Source organism: Amborella trichopoda, chromosome 9, assembly GCF_054954075.1.
Source record: "Amborella trichopoda isolate Santa Cruz 75 chromosome 9, AtrichopodaSantaCruz75HAP2 v2.0, whole genome shotgun sequence".
NCBI classification, from domain to species: domain Eukaryota; kingdom Viridiplantae; phylum Streptophyta; class Magnoliopsida; order Amborellales; family Amborellaceae; genus Amborella; species Amborella trichopoda.
In genome coordinates this window covers 36755043-36777957 of record NC_142344.1, presented here as the reverse complement: position 1 = coordinate 36777957, position 22915 = coordinate 36755043, and the positions used below count along the sequence as shown (strand labels likewise).

Here is a 22915-nt window from a genome sequence, read left to right as displayed (position 1 = left end):
CATCCTCATCTCAACTACACTCATCCTATGGGTATGTTGTTTCTTGATCGCCCAACATTCTACCCCACAAAGCAAATATATAAATCTGTTTAGTACTATAGTATTGTAATGGTCCTTACAATAATGGCTAGTACTATATAGTACCATATAATATATAATATTAATATAATATAACACTTTATAATATGTACATAGTATTATCGTATTACAATAATCTAAAGTAATATAATACCTAGTACCATAATTTACTATCGTACTATGGTACTCTAATATATTATAGTACAACAACTGTCAATACATAGTAATAATGCTAGCACTATGTAGTATTATAAAATAAAATATATAATTTGCAATGTAAGAAAGAAGGGAAAAGGCCAAGATGCAAGCATTGGCACAGGCACTAGGCACCCACCTAGGCGAGCAAGGCACCGCCTAGGGTGCCCGCGCTAGGCGGTCGAATTTTCAAACATTGGCACTTAATGGCTCCATGGTCACCACAAAAGTTTAGCAAAACATTTAAGCCACCTATGTGAGGAGATCCACGAGCATGTTATGCCTAATAATAAGCCAACTCCATGTTTTCCTTTTGAATGATAACATCAAATCTCCCACAAAAAATCAAAGGTATGGGTTGGCCTGGTTCACTCAAGAATCTAAAACTTCCAAATTGGAGAAACACCCTTCCTAGCTTCCAAATTGAGGCATATTTACTAGCTTGTGGGATAGTCTCCCGATTCAAATGCCTTGCATATCTTGGATAAAGGCCTACATCATAAATCAATGAATAGCTAGCTCTAAGACAACTAAGTATAGCCTTGATACCTCAACTCACTCCAGTCCCATTTTGTACGCTCTTATAAGACATTGGGTTAATTCAGCATGTACAACCAGAATACCTTTGGGGTTGGCCTTCAACTCACTCACACACCTAGCACCTTCCAAAAGGCGAACCGTCTAGCACCTAGGCGGTCCAGGGGGCTTGGGTGAGGCGGTAAACATAGGCAGCATGCGCCCCACCCAAGGGCAAAAATGCCCCTTGTTAAGCGGCATTTTTAAGAGGGGAAAATGGTGGAGTTTAGATTCATTTCAAACCTAAACCCTATTAGAGCCCATTTTAGAGAGATGGAAACCTCAAAAAACTAGATTGAATACGAAGGAGTGTATGTGGACTTGTGGACTATAAATATTTGATGTGCCCCCTAACTCTTATGTGTTATTTCTTATTTTCTTTCATTTTCTTGATGATGAATCGATGTCTTGCCAAGTTTCTATCTTGGATTATATTTTCTTATTTTTCGTTTTTACTGTGTATGAACTATGGTGTGCATGGAGTTTAGATTATGGTATGGACTATGGATATGGTCTAGTACTCTAATGCCTAATGATTTGAAGTTAAACTTCAAAGTTTGCTCTTTGAATTTAAAGTGCATGGAATTATGAACTAAAATACGTCCCAATATGTGTTTTTCATTTTTTTTTCACACAAAATCTGACCTTAAACAACTTCTTATTTTACTGGGGCGCCTGTCCAGGCATCAGCCTAGGCGCTGCCCGGCGTTTTTTGGAACACTGAGTGGAATTCAATAAAAGATAAGTTGTTGGTTGCCACTATCTAAAGAGAGCTCCTAGTGCATATTCCACCAACATCAGGGTTGTTTTAAGGTTTGATGAGAAAGCAGGACAGCAGCTCCTTCACCCAGACTCATTCCATGGACTTTCAAAATTGCTTTTCCAATCCATATTAGAGTTTACACAGCTCTTGAGACAAATAGATCCATTTCTGTGGTATATAAGCCTTAGAATTCTAGAGGAGCCTGATCTGGAAGATATCCATGTGTAGATATAATCATGATCCAAACAGAGAGATATGAATCATCAGTTTTCATTTTTCGCATTACATGCACTATCACACATGATATCCAAAGGTCAAATTCTTTGAGGGCTTTCACTTCATCACCCTGAGAATCTAGGTGGCCATATTTTTAGTGATTTGTGAACAATCTATGGCAACTGATTTCCCTCTTGAAGCAGACGATATAGCACCCAGAGCATGTAACAAGCATAGACTCTTCTATCTTATGAAGCTACATTCAGAGATACACCATTAAAAATGAAACCAGGCAAACAAGTCCAACCATGTGTAGCTTTAAAACTCACTAATTGCTCAGTCAGTTGGGAAATGACCAATCCCATTTCTAAATTAAAATCCATAGGAAACTCCTTTCTGAAGAAAAAAAAAAAAAAAACCATCTTAACAATTTCCATCACTTTGGCCAGAATCTTCACTCCTTTCTTCCAGGGATCGTAAAATATTATGCATGAATCCTAGCAAAATGTTATGAATATGAACGTCATCTCCAATACCATACTGAATGGCAGATTCGGGCGTCTACAATGGAGATGACATGTATCATTCTGAAGGATTGATAAATATATCAGTGCACTTACCATCTTTTAAAGAGGAAGTATACATACAATTGTGAGGTTGGCAACAAATGGACATAGAGATGCAAATTTGCAGGAAAGCTCTAGGCAGAGGTCCTCAGGGTGGCAATGCCACAACGTGATGTCTAAAGTTCCAATCTCACCAGATCCCAATTTAACATTCAAAAAAACAAAGAACGAATCATGCAAAGAAAGACTATATGACAATGTAGGCAATGGATTATTCTAAATATTGTATGCACAGCATGTAAAATATTTGTGCTCCAATTCCAACATTCTTTAGAGAAATTATTTGGAACCATGCATTTGTTGAAACCTCAACCTTTGCACTATTATCACTGCTAATACATAAGTAACAAACTAAGCTCCTCAGATTCTCAAGTCCTTTTCAAACCAAAAAGTAGAAATCTATGATCAACTATACATTGACTCTACATGTCATGTCACGGCTGCATTCCTTAATTTTGGATCAATACCACCATAATGTAAAAAGAACATACTTAAATTGTACATCAAAATAGACAAAGCCGAAAGTTTGACAAACAGTACTTGATATTCGCATAAGGAGAAGCCTGCCTCAGCACAAAAGATGTATCAACATGATCATCCTCCCCAGTGCTCACTGTTAAAATCTACACGGTAGTAAAGATTCAACAGACAGAGTATGGTTTAGTTGTCTATAAAACAAAAAGATACGCACTCTGACCTTCAAGCCATGACCAAAAGGAGCTCCCTATGTAATGAACAAGTCAACTCCCATAAATTGAATTTAAAACCATAATAAAGATTCTTGAAGCAATACAATATATGCCTAATAGCAAATAATTAAAATATTGCATAACAAAATGTTAGGGAAACTAGAAAAAGACATAATAATTTTAACCCAATTGATGTGGAAAGAATATATGCAATGCACCCTTTGAGCAAAACTGAATTTGCTAAACGAAACCAGAGCAAGTAAATCAACTCAAACACATTTATAAACCTAAAAAAGAAAATGGAATTAAGACAGCACCAGAATGGAACTTAAATATGGGCAGAGAATATTGGACTATTGGAGCATGAGGAGTTCTACTAGAGGTAGCACCTCGGAAATTACAGATCTGCATGGAGAAAACTTATTGATCATATCCTATGAAGCTCCATGAGTATGGGATATTCCGAAAAGCATCACCTCAAATGTTGCACTGTCATAGAGTTAATAATGTCAAAATTTAAAAGTAGATCAACTCATGTCGGAGTAGGTGGGAAAACTGCTTATTGGGGTATTTCTTAGGCCGCAGACCCGATTGGAATTACATGAAAGAGATGTTGAAGAAAATGTGGAGGCTTGAGCGTGATGTTGAAGTATTCTCTGCTGATAGGGGCTTCTTGATTTTTCAATTCCGTTCTACGAAGGAGATGGAGGTTGCCCATAGAGTTTGGATCAAATTGCCAAGGTCACCAATGATGTATTGGGCATCAGAAATTCTCTTTTGGCAGCTACTGGTATCAAGAAGGGGCATTTTTTATCAGCTTTAGGTGATATGAAAGGATTAACTCTAGTAGCTACTAGTGACAAGAAGGGGTTACCTTATAAGGCTCAACGTGCTCCTACAACTTCTGAAGGTAAGGTTTCCCATACCAAACAACCAAACCTTTAATTTTATTTATGTCAATTGCAGCGTGGAACGTCATGGGCCTTCGAGGCCGGGGCAGAATATCGGATATTGGGGTTTTAAAAGGACAACATAATATTGGTATTCTTTTCTTATTGGAAACTAAGCATCCTATATAGTTGAGCCGTATTAGGTCTAAAAAGTTGGGATTCTATAATAACTTTATTGCTAATGAGATCGAGGGTAGATCCAGAATTTTAGTCCTATGGAATCCTTTAATTTACTCAATCAAAATGATTGATGTAAATGGTCAAATGATATTTGTGCAGGCTACCCGCTTGTAATGGACACATCCCAGTTGTTTCAGGAGTTTATGCATCTAATTATGTGTCCCAAAGGGCCATGCTTTGGGACCATATGAGGGATATAGGAGCAACTATTATTTTTCCCTGGCTGGGATTAGGGGATTTTAATACTCTATTGGATTCCTCGGAAAAAGTGGGGGCTAGCAGTTCTTTACCACCAGATTTAGGCGATTTTGCTCAAGTAATGTCGGACTGTGCTCTTGCTGATCTTGGTGCAGTCAAAGGGTGGTTCTCTTGGTCTAATAACCAATTGAGCAAAAGATGCATTAGAAGAAGGTTGGACCGAGCATTAGCAACTACTAATTGGGTTTTGGCCTTCCCTGAATCCAAAATCCAGTTACTCCCTACAGGCACCTCAGATCATTGTCCCTTACTTGTCTCTATTTTTTATTTGGCTCCGGTTGGGCCCAAACCTTTTAAGTATTTCTCTATGTGGGAGCAGCATCACACTTTTTTACATGTTATCTTTATTCCTGGCAATGCCAAGTGGGGGGACACCCATGTATCGCTTTGTTGCTAAACATAAGAGGCTTAGGGCTGACCTTTAGTAATGGAACAAGGATGTGTTTGCCTATGTTGGGGAAATCCATTGCAATAGTTTGAGATCAACTATCATCTTTGCATGATAGCTTACACATGGATCCTTCCAATGAGACATTCATGTATGAGGAAAAAGAGTGTACTAAAAAATTGCAAACTCTTCTGGGCCATGAAAAAAGATTCTGGAGGCAAAAATCACGTCAAAACTGGTTAAAAAAAGGGGACTCCAATATCAAATATTTTCATCTATCGGTTGTGGTGAGAAGGAGGAATGATAGAATTATCTCTTTAAAAGATCAGCATGAGAATTTTTGGTCTACTAAGGCTGACATTGAAAATCATATGATTCGCTTTTTTAAAGATCAATTAGCTCAGGAGAGCAATATTGACCTGCACATGGTTGATCAGTTCTTGTCGCCATTTCATCTCAATTATTCTCAGAAGGACAAATTAGCGGACGCAGTAAATATGGAGGAGATCAAAGCATGCATTTAGCATAAAAAAAATGAAAGTGCCCCAGGTCCGGATGGGTTTTCAGTGGAATTCTACAAGTTTGAATGGTAAAAAGGATCTATTTTTGGCCCTTAAAAATTTCTTCACTAAGGTAAGCTTCTCAAGCAAATCAATTCCACTTTTATATGTTTGATTCCTAAAGTGGATGCACCTAGGGTGATAAAAGACCTCGACTTATACGGTTGTGTAATGTCTTGTACAAAATCATCAGCAAATTGATTTCTTTTTTTTTCTTTTTTTTTGATAAAGTTAACAGTAACATTAACAAAAGAAAAGATCAGCAAAGTAATTTCTAATCAGCGAAAAGTTGTTCTTGCTAATTTTATCGACCCTATGCAAGCTGCATTTTTGAAAGGTAGGCTTATTACAGATAATATTCTTATGGTAAATGAACTTATGTCTCTTTGCCATAGGAATTCAGCTCGGCCTAAAATGTGTCTGCAAATCGGTTTGAGAAGTGCCTATGACAGGGTTTCCTGGGATTTTATTGTGGGTAGGATGCATGCTTTGGGCTTTCCTGAGCTATTTGTTTCTTGGGTTCGCTTCTTCTCTGTTTTGAGGAATGGCTCACCCAAGGGATATTTTAAAGGAAAGAGAGGTTTGAGGCAAGGGGATCCTCTATCTCCTTATCTATTTTTGCTGGTCATGGATTTCTTTAGTAGGCAGCTTGATTGTGTTATATTGCAAGGCATGGTTCCCAGGGTGTGACTATGGAGTCTCTCATCTTTTTTATGCTGATGACGTGCTTATTTTCTATGCGGCATCCATTTCTTTTGCCACTGCTATGGATGAACTTAGTTCTAAGTTTAAAAGGAGTACTGGTCAGATTTTGAATTCATCTAAAAGCAAGGTTTTTTTCTTTGGAGTACCACGGGGAGGACGTGGGAGAATTCTGAGGGAGTTAAAGTTTGTTGAGGGAGTCCTTCCAGTCCGCTACTAAGGCCCACAATATTTCGTGGACATCTGAGGCACAATTATTGCCATAGTCTGGTGGGTAAGGTGTTTGATAAGATTTGGTCATGGTAGCCTTTATGCCTCTCATATGCAGGTCGACTTCAGTTGCTTCAGCCTGTACTCGGAACACCAGCAGTTTTCTGATTGTTATCTTTCATTCTCCCAAAGAAAACATGTAATATGATAAAGAGACTACAGAGGAACTTCTTATAGGCCGATGAAGCAGAGAAAACAAGTGTTCATTGTATAAAATGGAAAACAGTGTGTCTCACTCTGGTTGAAGGAGGCCACGGGGTATGGAAAATGGCGGATTTCAACGCAGGAATGATGAAGTTAACATGGAGGATTTTGGAAAATCCATCCTCGTTGTTAGCACGGTTCTTCAAACATCAATATTTTAGAAATTCCTCTATATGGGAGGCTGAAGGAAGAAGATGATGTTCTCATGCATGGAAGGAGATTTTACTTAACTTATTCCACTTGAAAGGTAATGTACAGTGGAATATTGGTAACGGTCAGATGGTGGATTTTTTGGTGGATCCATGGTTAGCAGGTCAGTCACTTTTAGATTTGCATGATAATGACATTTAGGAGGATTTGGAGGCTACTGCAGGAAGGAGGGTTTCAAAATTTATCAGAGGTTCACCTCAGTCTTGGGTTCAGCCACATCCCATTTTTTGAGAAATATATGGAGGGAGTCTGAGAATTATACTCTTCCTCTACAGCCCAAAAAGGATTCACTGGTCTGGATTCACTCTGCTAATGGCCTATTTTCTATTAAAGGGGCATGGGATTTTATTAGGCATCAAGGTTCATCACAACCTATTTTCCGTACACTTTGGTCCTCTTAATGCTACCCACGGGCAAAATGGTTCTCATGGCTAGCCTTGCATAATCAATTGCCCACCTCATTTTTATTGCAGCAGCGGGGTATGCAACTAGACTCTTTATGTCCCTTTTGTAACAACCATGATAACAGTCTTGTTCATCTATTATTCCAATGTGCTTTTGTGTAAGGTGTATGGAGATCATGAGCTTGGAGATGTGGAAAACGGTTTGTCTTTAATACTTCTGTCTCTGATTTACTTAGGTAGTGGTTACTTTTCAGGTTTAAATCACATGGACTTCGTAATGTTTGGTTTTCCATCTTGTTTACAGCTATTTGGTTTCTATGGGAAGAGCGCAACAGAAGAGTCTTTGAGTCAAGATCCACCAGAAGAGAGCTTATTGTGAAACGGATTATCTTACATGTTCAGGCATTAGCAGAAGTTAAAAAGTGGTCTTTCCATTTATCAGAAAAGGCCATAATCGGTAATCTTCAGATAACTTGGCGTCAGCAGAGGTCAAAATCCCTTATTCCGGTGGCATGGTCTTTTCCTGAAGATCAAAATTACAAGCTCAATATTGATGGTGCTTAAATGAGAAATCCAAGTTTAGCAAGTGGTGGTGGAGCCATCAGGAACAGATAGGGTAGTTTCATTGCTGCTTTTGCAAAACATTTTGATTTTGCTTCTAATAACGATGTAGAATTTTTGGCACTTGAGGAAGGAATTCAATTGGTTCATCAAAAGAATTGCTTTCCAATACAGATTGAAAGTAATTCGGCCTTGCTTGTGATATCATTCAGAATCGATGCAGTGCCCCATTCATCTCAACGATGGTCCATTACACATGTTTTTCGGGAGGCAAACATGGTTGTTGATGCCCTAGCTAAGAGGGCATCTGCTGACCCTGGTGCTACTGTGTGGCGCTATAGACCACCAGATTTTCTTTCCTCTCTTTTATTACATGATCTGGCGCAATTTTCCTACTATAGGGTTGTACGTTAATTGTTTTTTTCTGCTCTTTTATTAATGAAAAAACGGGTAGGGGGCCGTCTCCCCCACTGACTTACCCAAAAAATAATAATAATGGGTAAATGCTCATACATACTACAAAACAGCCAAAACAAAAGCATGACTAAATTATAGTACTGTTAAAAACATCTGTATGCCTTAAGTTATGAATGTCCAAATTCTGACAGAACTGCCTCAGACATGGATTTCAAAGGCTTTAAGCACAAAATAACATCCTTATAATGCAACCTAAAGACTGGAAGACATGTACGAGGAAAAAGAGCACACATTCAACTACTTTATAAGAAAATTTCACATCACACCCAGTTTTGTAGGAAAGAATGAATGCATCAATGTGCATCCTATTAAAATTTTGCAATGAGGAAGTAGGAAACAAAATGTTAGTAATATGAAATAAAGTTAATGACCACCCTCAAGAAGCCCATAAACACCATAACTTAAACAGACCAACTCATACAGCAATATGATAAGACTAACATGGGGGCCCTACCATAGTTTACTAGTCCACAGATTACTTAGTCTTCTAAAGGGACCACTGCCTCTCAGCAGTAATCTTACTGCTAGTGGATATCTCAGGCACTCGTGGAAACCTCAGGCATACGACATTCTCAGCACCTTGCAGCAAATAAAGCAATACTTCTCGATCTAATACCAAGTCGACAGACACTTGGACAACTATTATAACTCCGCTATGCTGGACCTGATACCATTTGTGTTGTTACTCCATGTTTAAGTTTATTTAGGCTCCTCAAGAGTTGAGTGATATTATTATTTGCTAAGCTGATATATACCTTAACATGGTCTTTTTCTGTCTTCCACATCTGAACTGCAGCTTGGTGCCAGGGCTGATTTAATTTGGTTGGATCTCTGGAAACTCATTAATCGACAGTTGCTTATCAAATATTTCTAGGAGATTCTTTCCTCTTTTAAAATTGCAACAAGAAAGAGATTATTCCCAAGTCCAGTACTGAGACTGAGCAAGAGACCATGTTTTATGCATCCATTGAGATTCTCTAGCTCCAGATGTTCACAAATAGAATGCTACTGTTGGCAGTCATTCGATCCATTGAGATTCACTAGCTCCATATATTCACAAATAGCATGCTAGTTTGGTGGTCATTCTACTCAAAAAAGGCTTAGTGATATTCTCTCACACCCTCTCCCTTAGTTGCCTTCTATAGACTAGATCGCCATCTGCTAACCCAATTTACAAAGAGTGACATGATCATCTGTGATTATCTACTGAAAAATTGTCACTCCTCACCACTTTTGCGCCAGTTTCAGGGGGGTTCTGATGTTGTATGATACACTGATGTACTTGCAGCTGCATATATAGGTGTCTATCAGCTTTTTTATCATTCACGGGACACATGTCAAACTGTTTGATCACCAAACGGTCTTATGTCACGCCAAATCTACAGGGATATTTATGGCCTACAAAACTGCAATCATTGATATATGTAGGGGGGTTATTTAATCATTCTAATAATCAACAATTATACAAAGTTTATGTATGATAATATTAGATGGTCCCCCATGGTTATTAAATAATACCACCCACCCACCGAAATCCTGAGAAACAGAATACAAATCTGACAAAACCAATGCACCATTCTGAAAGCCAACTCCTTAAAAAACAGAACTGAATTTGACAACCCCAATCCCTTATTCCTTGTCTCAATCCATAACTACATTACATGTTTTACTATTTTAAAGTAAGACATGAGGCTTGTGGAAGCAAAAGCACTCTGTCATGCATATACGGCCCGTATGGTGGCATATAAGTTGCAGACAATGAGGCTTTATATGCATTGACCCTTCACCTCAGCATTTGGTGTGGCTCACTTGTCTCGAGTAATCTGCCAAAGTTGTACTATAAATGGGACATATTGGGGATGCAACAAAAACTCCAAACTGGGTCATAGAAGTTCCTGGAGAATGAAGGTTCTATCATAGACTTTGACCAGAAGCATGGTTATGATATCATGAAGGTGCTAAGAGCAAGTCTTTGAAGATCCAGGTTGACTCCTAGGAGCATGAAGATGCTATCCACCAAAACAACAGCAGCTTATAAAACAAAGATTACCCATTAATTCAAACAAAGAATATTGCACAAAATATGACAGCAGAGAACATAATAAGTCTATTTAGAAAAAAAATCAGCATAAGCCCAGACCGGCACCACAACAAAATGTATTAACTAATTGAATGCCAAAAAAGGGAAATAGCCACTATCAACTTAAAGATGTTCTTAGCCCCATCTGAGTTCTAAAGTAAATACAACAAGCACAGAAAGCCTACCAAGTCCATTCTTTTCTTGGCTTCCAAATAATCTCTAATATATCTGGTTAGCTGCAACATAAAAACAAAATGACCCATGTCAATCCTAAGCTTCCAAACCCTAAAGTAGACAAGGCATTAGCACGCATTATACAAGCCCCATAGTCAAAAAGAAAAAGTTTGTTTAGACAAATGCAAGCCAGCACATACACAATATTGATACGAACACCCACGTATGAATAACTTCAAAGATCCACAGATATAGACATCAATAGAAACATACATGGATGAAAAAAACAGTTGCATTCTATTTGCAAAGATAACAGTCTGGACAATATAAATTAAAAACAAAGGAAACACGCATACCAAAGAATTCTGGAAGTGCTTTTGAAATGGTCTTTTGGGGAACTTCTGATGCTCTAGCAGGGCCTAGAATAAAAACACAGATTAAATTTCATAGTTTGAACATGGAACATCCATCTTCATCTTAAAACAATGAAATAATTTCCAGAAAAGAGGTAACTAATTATTGTATATGTAGAAATCAACAAAAATCTATACTCCAAATCCCTTTCATCATACTCTTAAGCAAAGGCCAAAAACCATAGAGGTGTTGTTAATGAAGTTGCTTTCTAATAATCTTGCTCCCTACAAAACAAAAAAGTCTGGTAAGCTCTAGTCACCAAATAAGCCAGAACTAAAGTAAGCATTTAACATCAAAAGCATAGCAATGAACTATTTCTACCAGATTTCCAAGACCACATGATTGCCACAAAAAATCGAACTATAATATTTAATAAACTCTTCAAAAAAACTGCCGGACAACTGATAGCCCAAGAAAAAGAAAAAGGGAAGCCAGAGGCATAAAATATGCAAAAAATAATAAGTGTGAGAACGAATGATGAAAAGTGAAACCCTCAAAAACAAAACCACTAGATGGTTTATGGGAATTGTAATGGCAAAGGACTAAGTTCCTTTTACCTATTCATGTACTCTTCATTCTTAACTAACTTATGGGTGATGAAAAGGGAAAGGGGGGGCTACCTTTTTCAATATATTTTAGTTCTTTCTGAGAACAACCTTTGCCCAGAGGAGCAATGGCATATATGCTTTTTTTACAAAGAAACATAAAGAGTGGGTAACCAACAAAACCCCCAGTCCCACAGCCAAAAAAGTAAAATAAATGAAAAACAAACAAGCTTTATCCCAATTTCTAATAATTAAATGAAAATCGCAAGCCCCATTATCCATGAAAACAAGTTATTTAAATAATTGACTTCTTGAAATAGGAATACCTATAGCAAGACACAAAGTACATATTTAGACAAAGGACTCCATATATAATGCAAAGCAAAGAATAGAACACTCACTTCATTAATGTCGAATCTAGAAAGGAAAGCAACCCTTTTGAAATGTATGGTTGTTATAAAAAGAAGTTTTGCACGCAATATTGATAAACAAGAAGGAATAAAATGATAATAGATTAACACAAAAAACAAATAGTAAATATTAATAACATTGACAACTATTTTACTAATAGAAATTCAACTTAGTGACCATAAATAATTGTGTATCGTATTGTATTAAATTAGGATGCACTTGGGCTTTAATATTTGGTAAGGATATATTGTCATGTATATCGTACAAGCATAAGAACATTTCCATGGATGTATCATCAATCAGAATAAAGGACTTATGTCTCCTTAGCCCTGTACTCATTCCATGTACTTAAAGTCTTACACAACTAGTACTCAGATAAGATATTGCATGTCCTACATCAAGCCCAGATATCAAGAGGCACTCCTTTATGTATTTGCCATTGCTTTCATCCAGCAATAATTAACCCAACAGATAAATCCAGCTTGACTTACCATTACATGATTAGATTTGGAGGTAAGAAGTAAAAAATAAGTTGAATTAACATATACAAACTAACTTCAAAAACCAAAATGAAATTCTTCAGTAGTGTTGCAATATCGGCTGGTTCAAATCGGAACCAGCCTGTTAGATCGGAACTGGGCACTGGCTGGTTCCAATTTTGGCCAGTTTGGTGATCCAGCTGTGTATTCTTAAAAAAATTTCAAAAAACATTATATAAAATCCAAAAAAATAAGGAATTTGTTTGTAATACATTTTTAAATTTTTTTAACATTTTGGTAAAGATTGGAAAGTGTTTTGACCACGAATACTTATTTTAATATTTCCCATCTTTGTTGAAAATTTTCAAAAGTACCCCAAGGCACAAATCGATTTTTAAAATCAATTTTTTCACTAATTTTCAATTTCATTTAGATGTGCTTTGTTTAATCATGCTTTAAATATATTTTACATATTCTTTTTTAGATTTTTTTTGTATTTTTTTAGTTTTTGAACACTTTTTTGACCGGCCGGGACTTGCCCAATTAGGCCAGCTTACCGATTACTCGGAACCGGCCCTTGACCGGTTCCAAGGCCGTTTCGATTTTTCGAACACTGTTATTCAGTTATCTTCCCACCTATTCTGAACTCAATGTTTAGACCTAAAGGCAATTCCACAAACAATAACAAAGCTCAAAAGGTACTTCAGAATCTAAACCAATGGGATAGCAAAAGAGTAAACTCCAATGCATAAATAATAAATCAAACAAACCTGATTCCCTGTTTTCTTCTCTCTTTCAGCTCCAGCAAGATCAATAATATTTAGGACAGCAACATTCTGCATCTCATGTTTCCGATCAAATGTCTCTACAGGAATGCCACGAATTTTAATGATGCAATGTGAACGGCTGCATTAGAATGCAGAGCAATATGTTGGAATTCTTGAAAGGACTAAAAGACTCCTAAAGTATGGTATAAAGCATCACATAGAACTTTACTGAATGAACCAGTACACAGCATAGACAAAAGAAACACAATAACAAATATGTTATGTGTTTTTGAAGGTCAAGGTTCAAAAATTTATGGGCAACACCTAGGTGCCCAAGGGGGTCTGGCCACCTAGGCACGTCAGTTTCAAGGAGCCCCAGACACATATACATATATGTGTATACCAAAAGATGTACATGCATATATACATGCAATAGAAGTGCATATTAATTGTGTATATGTATGCTTGTTGACACACACATGCCCACACACATGCATCCACACACCCACACCCACCCACACACACACACCTCAAGCTGAACCACATTGCAATCACTGAATCACATTTCACAAATGTAATAAATCAATAGATGTCGGAGTAAACTAACTGACAACCACAAAGAGTAAATGACACTAGAAATAACATATATAAAATCAAAATGTCAATTCCGTAGAGCAAAATATGTAAGCCCATGGCTCCATGTATGGTCCAATACTATAACGTGCTCAAACATTGAAATACCAGAACATAGCCACCTATCCACAGCTCACGAACTCCATAAATATCCAATCCACAATATCATGAAAATAAGAAGAGCGAAACAATACAATAATAAAATATAAATGATTTAGTCTTCAATCTTCAATCTTCCATGTAATCATTAGCATTGTCACGAGAGCCTCCAAATAATTCCAGGCTATCATCATCAAATTCATCACCCTTTTCAACCTAATTGCCCCCATTTTTTCCCAAATAGGCCTCCAACTTCTCAATCTCCCTCCTCCCATGTGAATGAGGAGTTGTGGTTGCCATCGATCTAGTGGTCCTCCTTGGGTCGAAAGCTTGTCTTGAAGCCCCCTCAACCACATCACAAGTCGAACATCACCAGGGAAGACCTCTTCAATCCCAGCATCACTCACTGCCATCATCCATGACATTAGATGCAATAGTAACCCTCTTTGGACAATCATTGAAATGCTCCTTTAGACCCAAAGTAAACTTGAAGAAGACTACATCATTGAGCTTCCTTGGTTGAAGCATGTTCCTTTACTTTGTATGCACCTCTAGGAAAATGCAAGAGCTAGAATGTAAAGAACTATAGTAATGGTGCAAACATATTACAACCCACTAATACAGTTTAAGAGATAAAATTTGCGAAATTAATGTAAATACGCTTTTTCATGGGATCTCTAAAAACTGTCCTGAAAATTTTCAATTTTACACAGATGCCCTTTTTTCCCTTCCATTATTTTTCCCAAAATGCCCATTAGTTCAGCACTCTCAATTCCAAAATGTATTAAAGTTGGTTTTTGCAAAAAATATTGTTCGGTACTAAGAGTATTGAACATATTCATGCCTTTAATTAAGTTCAGTACTTAGAGTAATGAACAAGTTTATTCTTTTATATGTTATATTGTGTACTCCCAGTCCCAAACTATTCTCTTTCTCCTAATGCCTTTAATTAAGTTTGGTACTAAGAGTAATGAACAAGTTTACTCTTTTATATGTTATGTTGGGTGCTCTCAACCCCAAACTATTCTCTCTCTTATGGGTCCTGAGAGTAACGAATACTTCACTTTGTTATTTTAAAATTTGCTTAGTACTCAGTACCAAACTTTATCAAAGGCATGAATATGTTCGGAACTCTAATTACCGGACAATATTTCTTTGCAAAAACCAACTTTAACATAGTTTGGAAGTAAAGCGTACCAAACTAATGGCCATTTTACGAAAAATAAAAGGGCAAAGAAGGAACATTTATATAAAATTTGAATCCTTTTGAGAAATTTTTTAATTTTTAAATATCCACAAAAATGGATATTTACATTAATTCCCCTATAATTTATAAGTTAATATAAAAGTAAAAAAATGAAAAAAAAGAATGAGCTTCATGAAATTATAAAGTTGTATACTTGTATATGCTCAAGTAATAAGCATATATATATCCCAAGTTATCATCATCCAAGTTTGATCCTAATGATTTGGGATCATTAATCATGATAAGATGTAGCAAAGTTATACATTGGCTGCCTACCTAACTCAACCCACCTCCTTTACCTGAGCCTGGAACTGGTTAAGGGAGAGTTTATAATCCTCATCCTCATTAGACCAAAAATGTGATACACATTGAACCCAATTATTCTAGGCTTTTTCTTGAAACAACGGACTTGTTATAGAAAATAAAGCTCATAGACTCTCGGATTTAGGCTAGGGCTTAAGCATTGCAAATGCTATATGCCAAGTTGAATCCTACCACAGAACTATGGAAAATAAAAAGAAAACAAAAAGAAGCTAATAAGCTCTACAATAACAAAAAAAAAAAAAACTCTATTTGTATCCCAATACCTTGTAGTACAAGAAAATTTACTTAAAAAAACCTATTCTATTCTAATCATAACTTGGACTAATAATATAACTAAATAGTATTCTGCACAATGTATGATTGCTGAACAGGTATATGAAAATGTAAAAGAGTTTATGGGATGATATAAAAAAACAAATTTCTCCAATATAAGGATTGAGAGTTGTAATAACATCAAGATACAAGAGTGCTACTATGATTAAAAGATCATGGTTAAATACCGAAATATATATAAATAATATAATATAATATAATATATATATATATATATATATATATATATATATATATATATATATATATATATATATATATATATATATATATATATATATATATATATATATATGTAATCAGTTATCATAACCAAATTTCAACATTTAATAACATATTAACTTAGTAAATACTAATTGTAATACACTATTTGAGTAATACTGATCTGAATTATGAAATATTATAACCTTTGCAAAATGGACATTGCCAACCTACCATCTCAAATGAACTCCCATTGCACTAACACCCAATTCATAACTGCATCGCTCCTATCAATATCTAGGTCAACATAAAAGAACTTTGGTGCAACTAGTAGTCTAGTACCCAGCAGCATGGAATGGCTGAAGAAACTTCCCATCCCATTTTTTATTTACAACACAATTGCTCAACATTGCCCAATGCCTTACACTGGATACACCTTTTTCATCACCAAGTCCACTTGTAACTCTGTACCGGTTTATCTCACTAACACAGTTCGCTCTCCAAGATCCCTCCCCAACTCAATTGGATATTGAACCTATGTGGCTGATTGGTTTTCTAAACCCTAAATTGCTTCATATATGATTAACATCGAAGGGAAAGCTTTCTATACTTGGCCTACTTTATAAAAGTTATATACTTCCCTTATTCAACCGTCAGATCTACATGGACGGTTGAAATGGACCAAATCAAAATTTCACACCTCTACACTATTTTATTTTTATTTTTTTTTTGAAACCCAAATTTTGGGCATCCACTCCTATCTTAAACTCACACCTGCAAAAAATATATAAAATATTTCTCATAAAATAAAATGACAAAAATACCCCTGAAAAATAAAATGACCAAAACAAACCCCGAAAGTTTCAGGGGTATTTTGACGATTTTATTTTATCGAGAATATTTTTAATATTAAAAAATTAGTTGCTCACTTAATCTAAATTTGACGGCTAGATTGGGGGGGGAGTATAGATATTCTATACAATAGGGGAAGTATAGAAAGCTTTCCCAACATTGAGTTCCTCTAATTTGAACCCTCTCTTTCCCCACATGCTCACTCTATCCATATCTCAGTCCTTACAATCCCATCTCTAAAACTAGAAAAATGCATGAAAAACTCAAATCCAAGTAAATCTTATAAACTAGCAATATAATTAAAATAAAAAAGTTAAAGCAAGAAAAGAATGTGCAAATTGAAGATCAAAAGAATCAAAATTATAAAGAATTTGCAAATTGATAACCCACTTACCCAAATAGTTAACAAAATCACTAATTCAATACCAAAAAAGAAAAAGAATTCACAAAAAATGAAAAAGGGTCAATAAAGTAGAGAAAAAAATCACATTATTGTCCCATTTCAATCATAACAAAAATTTAAGACAGCTAAAGTAGAAAAAAGTCTATCTAGATTACTTTTAACGATATTTTACCAAGATTGAGACCCAATCTTAATAAAATGTCATTAAACACAAACCAAAACCCATTCTTAAATATTGGCCACAAATCCAAAGCTAAACTTGAAAAAAACACATGAACAGAAACCAAATATACAAAAAAATTAACCTAAACCAAACATCCATAAAAAACAACAGACCATACACAAAAAATAATAATAATAATAAATGGACTAACATTTCAAATGCAGTTGATCTTGGTTGGAATCATTAACCGTAGCTTGCCAAAAGCCCTCTTTCACAACCACTTCAAGCCACAAAAAGTATACGATGGAATGCTTTTCGGTTGGGCAAGAAATCGAAAAGTTCAAAAATCCTTTCAATCTTCAAAAGATAACAAAATTTCATTTTTGGAGGTTATCTCTCACCAAAGCAAGCAAAAATGGTTTTGGGGTGCTTGGAATGCCCCCAAACACTTTTTCCCCTTTAAGAGGTGATGTTAAATGGCCTTAGCAAAGGGCATTTTCCAATCTCTTACCAAGGGCTTCAACACGCCGCCTAGGCACATTGGCTCAAGCCAGCGCCTAGGCAGCACCTCTAGTGCCTAGGCACCTGATGCCTAGGCCACCTAAATGCCTAGGCCAATTTTAAAGAGGCTTTCACTACGGTGTAAGTCCTGTTGGTACATATAATCTCTCTCTCTCTCCACCCGCCCCCCCCACACACACACCCACAGAGGGATAACCCATAACCTAATCTTTCTATTCAAACATTTTACGCAATAAAGGTGCACAGAACCATTGATCCACTTTTCACAAGTTGAATGGCTTCCTTCTCTCCTAGCAAACTTTGCTGGGGTTGCAATATGTTATCAAAGCTGGTTTCGGCTCCATCCATTCTTTCAAACTTTTAGAGAACCAATTAGATCATTTTACATAAGCCTCAATTTAGCAGGTCTTTACTTTTTCATCAACATTCATGCTCATCCACTGAATGTACCGTGCATTTTATTCTTGATAAGTCAATGCAACATGAACAAAAGTTGTAAATCAAGCTGAATTATCTAGTCCCAAATATTCTGATAAAAAGAAATGAATAACAAAATCAATACTGACAAAAATACAAGTTGGTGCTTGAAATATATACCAGCCAATTGAATAACTTTTAAAATGTGCGGCCTTGAATATAGAATTTTATCATACCAAAGAAGTTGTATTCATCTAGCAACATAAGCTTAATAAAGTACTATATAATAAGGACTCATGCCATTCTTTTTTAAATATCTACACGCTACACACCTTGACTGGCTATTTGCATTTGTCACTGCAGTAGTACGTTTGGATATTCCATGTGAAAGAAAAGATTCTGCTTCAGCAACACTAGAAACAACCACCTGTAGATCATAACATAAAGAGCTTTGCTATCCATCCTTGATAATTAAGCATCATCTGTAGCTCACCACTACTTATCAGCAGGAACTTAGATAGGAGAACAAGAGTTACAGAAGTCACCTCTTGAAGACCTTTGATAATCGATTGCTGAAAGAACACTTCTCTTCCATCTTGAGCCAAATCAAATATCCTCTCTCCTCTTCCACGTTCAGAGCATATCTCGAACATTGACATGTAAAAACACCTGAGGAGGCACGACAGGCCATCATAAACTTCCAATGCAACTGATGGTATCTGAATCATCAACTACATTTGATTTGACAAAAAAGCTCTCAAATTACAATGGACAGAGTGTTTCCATGAGGCATATAGTCCTTTTCACACTAACCACACCAACTAATGGCCAAACAAATGGAAAAAATGAAGTGCATAGAAAAGGTAATGTCAAACTGATCTGGGAAAGAATTGGAACTAGAAACAGATTCTAAGACCAAAAACACTGGAAATGAATTCTAGCCCCAAAACCAAAAATAGGTAGTGATCATAACTGCCATCTAATGAGTTTAGTAACAAAACACTCAAATAAACACCTCTTAAAGCATGAACTTTTCATACTACAGATCTGCATTGGCATAAAAACTAGAGTTGACCAGGAGAAACACAGTGTTTCAGAGACCCCATGAGCATATAACAGTCATAATAACAGCAAACGTGCCTGCAATGATGAAATTCCTATACCAAGGGAGTCGGACACGTCCAATGTAGCTTTCTTATAGAAGTCATTGAAATCAACTTGGTTCTTTATAAATACCAAGTTGAACTCGGTCCTAAATGCAGCAGTTTATGATCACAGCATAAAATATTAGTTATGCACAAACTTTAGTTACAACTAAGTGGAAGTCAAGCAAAGGTCATATAAAGGCAGTCTTCATCAAACCTGGATTGCTTAAAGGGAGAGTTTTCATCACATTCAAATAGGTGATGAAGAGCAAGAGGCACCAGACCAGGTTTCATTGGAGTCCCAAAAACCGTGTGCGTTTTACCAGATCCGGTGGGCCCCATGGCAACCAGCAAACGGGATTTTCCTCCAAGAAAATTCATCACAAGGGGGCGCATCACCTTCTCATACACCTCCATCTATTATTCATAAAATATTAGTAATGATCAGCCAAATATCAAATCAAAGAGTAATAGCAAGAAAATGGCTAGGACCGGCAATACGCAGGGCAGCGTGCCCACACATGTGGCCCATAGGGCTGAGTCCGGGCAGGTCAGTTCTTCGCCTTGCTAGGCCATATTAACGAAGAGCCCCAGAACAGGAAGAGATCTAACCAGCCCCGAGCCAGGCCCAGCCCACCCCAAGCGCAGCCATTGCAAACTCAAAACATGGCATAGGTCCCCATAAAGGAAGCAAAGTAAAAACCAAGATACAATATTAGGATCATATTAAGGTCAGAGAAATTCCTACTATTCCTTTGATGGGTATAAGATTTTATTTAAAAAAATTACATCAAGTGGCAGGAGACTGAAGAAACAAATTTTTATGCTGCCTCAGACTACAATTTTAAGAAAATTTCCAAAACCAGTCTTAGGATCAAGAAAAACCCACTTAAAATTCCATAAGCCCACAAAAAATAACAATGCATACGAATTTGGATGTATTAGCTTCCAAGGTTATCAAATGCATGATGTGATGCAAGGCACTAAGGGGCACTAATGCCCTATGCGCCTCGATACAAAGAAAAACACAAATGAGTGACTTATGTTATAATAGGCATTCTAATTTATCATTTGTCTTTACCATATATATTGTCTAAGACGATGATGGTGATGCATGTGGAATTCACACAGCAAACTTCAGGCCCAATGTTCAAGCCATAGTTAACGCAAACAGGAGCAACAAGAACTCCAGGATCGGGAGCAGGAGCACGGAACGAAGTAGGCTCGAAGATCCGTGGTTTGGGGAACGAGGTCCGTACATGGTCAGGTAAAGGGATCAAGATCCCTAACCTTTAGGGAGCACACTGCATATCTTCACAGGAGCGAATTCTAGACTAAATGGGATCGCTTTCCTCCATGATAAGGATCAAGGTTCCCGAGGTTCACTTGTCAACTGTATTGTAACTAGGGAGCGAATACCATTGAATAATAATTTTTAACTTTTTTCAAATTCACAAACCTAGCATCAATGTGAATAAAATTCATGTCATTGAAATTCTCTTTTACATTTTGTTGTCATTGGAGTATGATCTTACACATGGCGATAATAGAAATCCAATATGGTGATGTAATACCTAAGTCCTTGATCACATGTTAACAATGGGAATGAATGGTGATAAAAACAGCACACCTACCCACATTGGTCTGCCTACAACATGTGGTTGCACACCTACCTACATTGATCTGCCCACAACGCACACATCCTCATTTTTGGCACCAATCAGTTGGATTGGGCGACTCCCACTCGAATATCAAATGATGATTAATATAAGAATGTTGTGTTAGATTGTTTCCAATAGTTAAGTTAACCTTTGCAAAGTAATAAAAAGGAAAGATAATGCCATATATAATTCCCAATAGCTCTCCTCTATCAAAGGTTGCTAGGGGTTCAAAGACGTAAACATGAGAGAGACCTCACGTTTCTACACATACATGTTATTCCATCACCCGTACGACAATCACATGAGCGGCTCGATTTGGTTGACAAACACTCAAGCGATAGATGCCCTTCAAGAGAAAGACAAGACCTAGTGAACTAGCTCCAAGGAAATTGAGCATATTGACATTCTTCAATTGAACCATAATGGGACTAACGTTTGTATCTCCTTCCATCTTCTTGCTTCTCGCCTTGTCCTCATAAAATATGTAGGAAATCATGGAGTTCAGAAAGATTGTAGGTCACAAAAATTGAAGGTCCACACTCGTTTATATATGAACCAAAAAATGTATTGGTGAAACACGCTCCCGATTTCCCGAATCGAGATCCCAAATATCAAGGAATCACCGGGAATCGAGATTTCGTATCTCTGAGTGCGGAAGCGACCCCCTCCTTAAAAGATCCCGAAAAATATGCTTCAAGCCCTTAGAGGTGATTTTTCAGCCTTGTTCATTGGCAGAGCTAACAAGAGTGGTTTCGGCATCATAGAGCCTCGCCGTCATTTACACAATGGGATAATAATAGTGATTTTGATATCAGAGTAAAAGTTATGGCTTTCCAAAGTTATTGTCTCTAAATTGGCAAAGTAGCTGGGGTTATCATGGAATTTTCAATGGTAAAGGTGTCACGTCGTTTTAGTTCATGTTAAGAGTACATTTTACAATAGATTTAAAAAATAGGATTTATGGGCATCCAATAACATTCAGTTGATAAATAGGAATCTTTAGAGTAGTTCATTTAAGAGTTTGAGATTGTTTTCCCTGAGTTCTAGCTTTTATCAAAGAAACACTAGAAGCTTGACATGTAAGTTTCCCTCTCTTTTTTCAATCAAATTATCAAAGTTTTAGAGTTTCCAATGTTCCTTGTTCAAATTTATATTCATCTAGTATCAGAGTAGGTCCCCTCTCCCTGCACGATGGTAAGTAGAGGAGGATGTGTAGGCCACAGTGGAGGTCGCGATCCAAACTTACAAAGGAACAATTCACCAATATGATGAGAAGATTTGAGGAGTTGGAGTTGGAGTAGGAGGTGCTTCAAACCATTATGAGTGACGTTCAATCATCTATGACATTGATGGATCCAATTCAGCAAAGGAGGTGAACCCCTTCATGAAAGTGTTAAGCCCTCCTTTGATTGGAAAGACTTTTCAAAAAGAGAAGAAAGTAAACTTCATGGCTAACCGACTAAAGGGTCATGCCCTGATCTCGTAGCAACAGTTGCAGACAAGTCGAGTTTGAGAAAGAAAGGTAAAATCACAAATTGGAAAAAGATGAAGAAGTGTTTGGAGGAGGAATTTGCTGCTGAATATATACAAAATCTATATTAGAGATTTCACCATATGCAACAAAAAGAGCTAAGCATGCAAGAATAAAACGACAAGTTCTATCTATTGATGAGGCAAAAGGAGATCAACAAGAACAATGATCAACATGTTGCAAGGTACGTGAGTGGCCAAAAATTCAT

General features: G+C 36.7%; 1 protein-coding gene across 8 annotated transcripts in view; it reads right to left on the bottom strand.

Moving 5' to 3' along the window:
* The window catches only part of LOC18425699 (ATP binding microtubule motor family protein), a 79539-nt gene that overhangs the window by 51422 nt on the left and 5202 nt on the right, over positions 1-22915 (bottom strand). For 7 of the 8 annotated variants that reach the window (XR_002279520.2, XR_016040545.1, XM_011631094.3 and 4 more), the window contains 8 exons: positions 19733-19932; positions 18916-19039; positions 18703-18797; positions 13181-13316; positions 11134-11199; positions 10918-10980; positions 10573-10623; positions 2995-3077 (listed from right to left, as the gene is read on the bottom strand). Coding sequence is in view for 6 of the 8 variants with exons in the window: in XM_011631094.3 (XP_011629396.2) it covers positions 2995-3077; positions 10573-10623; positions 10918-10980; positions 11134-11199; positions 13181-13316; positions 18703-18797; positions 18916-19039; positions 19733-19932 (818 nt within the window). In the remaining 2 variants the exon portion in view is untranslated. The remainder of the gene's footprint in view (positions 1-2994; positions 3078-10572; positions 10624-10917; positions 10981-11133; positions 11200-13180; positions 13317-18702; positions 18798-18915; positions 19040-19732; positions 19933-22915) is intronic. The other variant, XM_088846503.1, reaches the window with a different exon arrangement.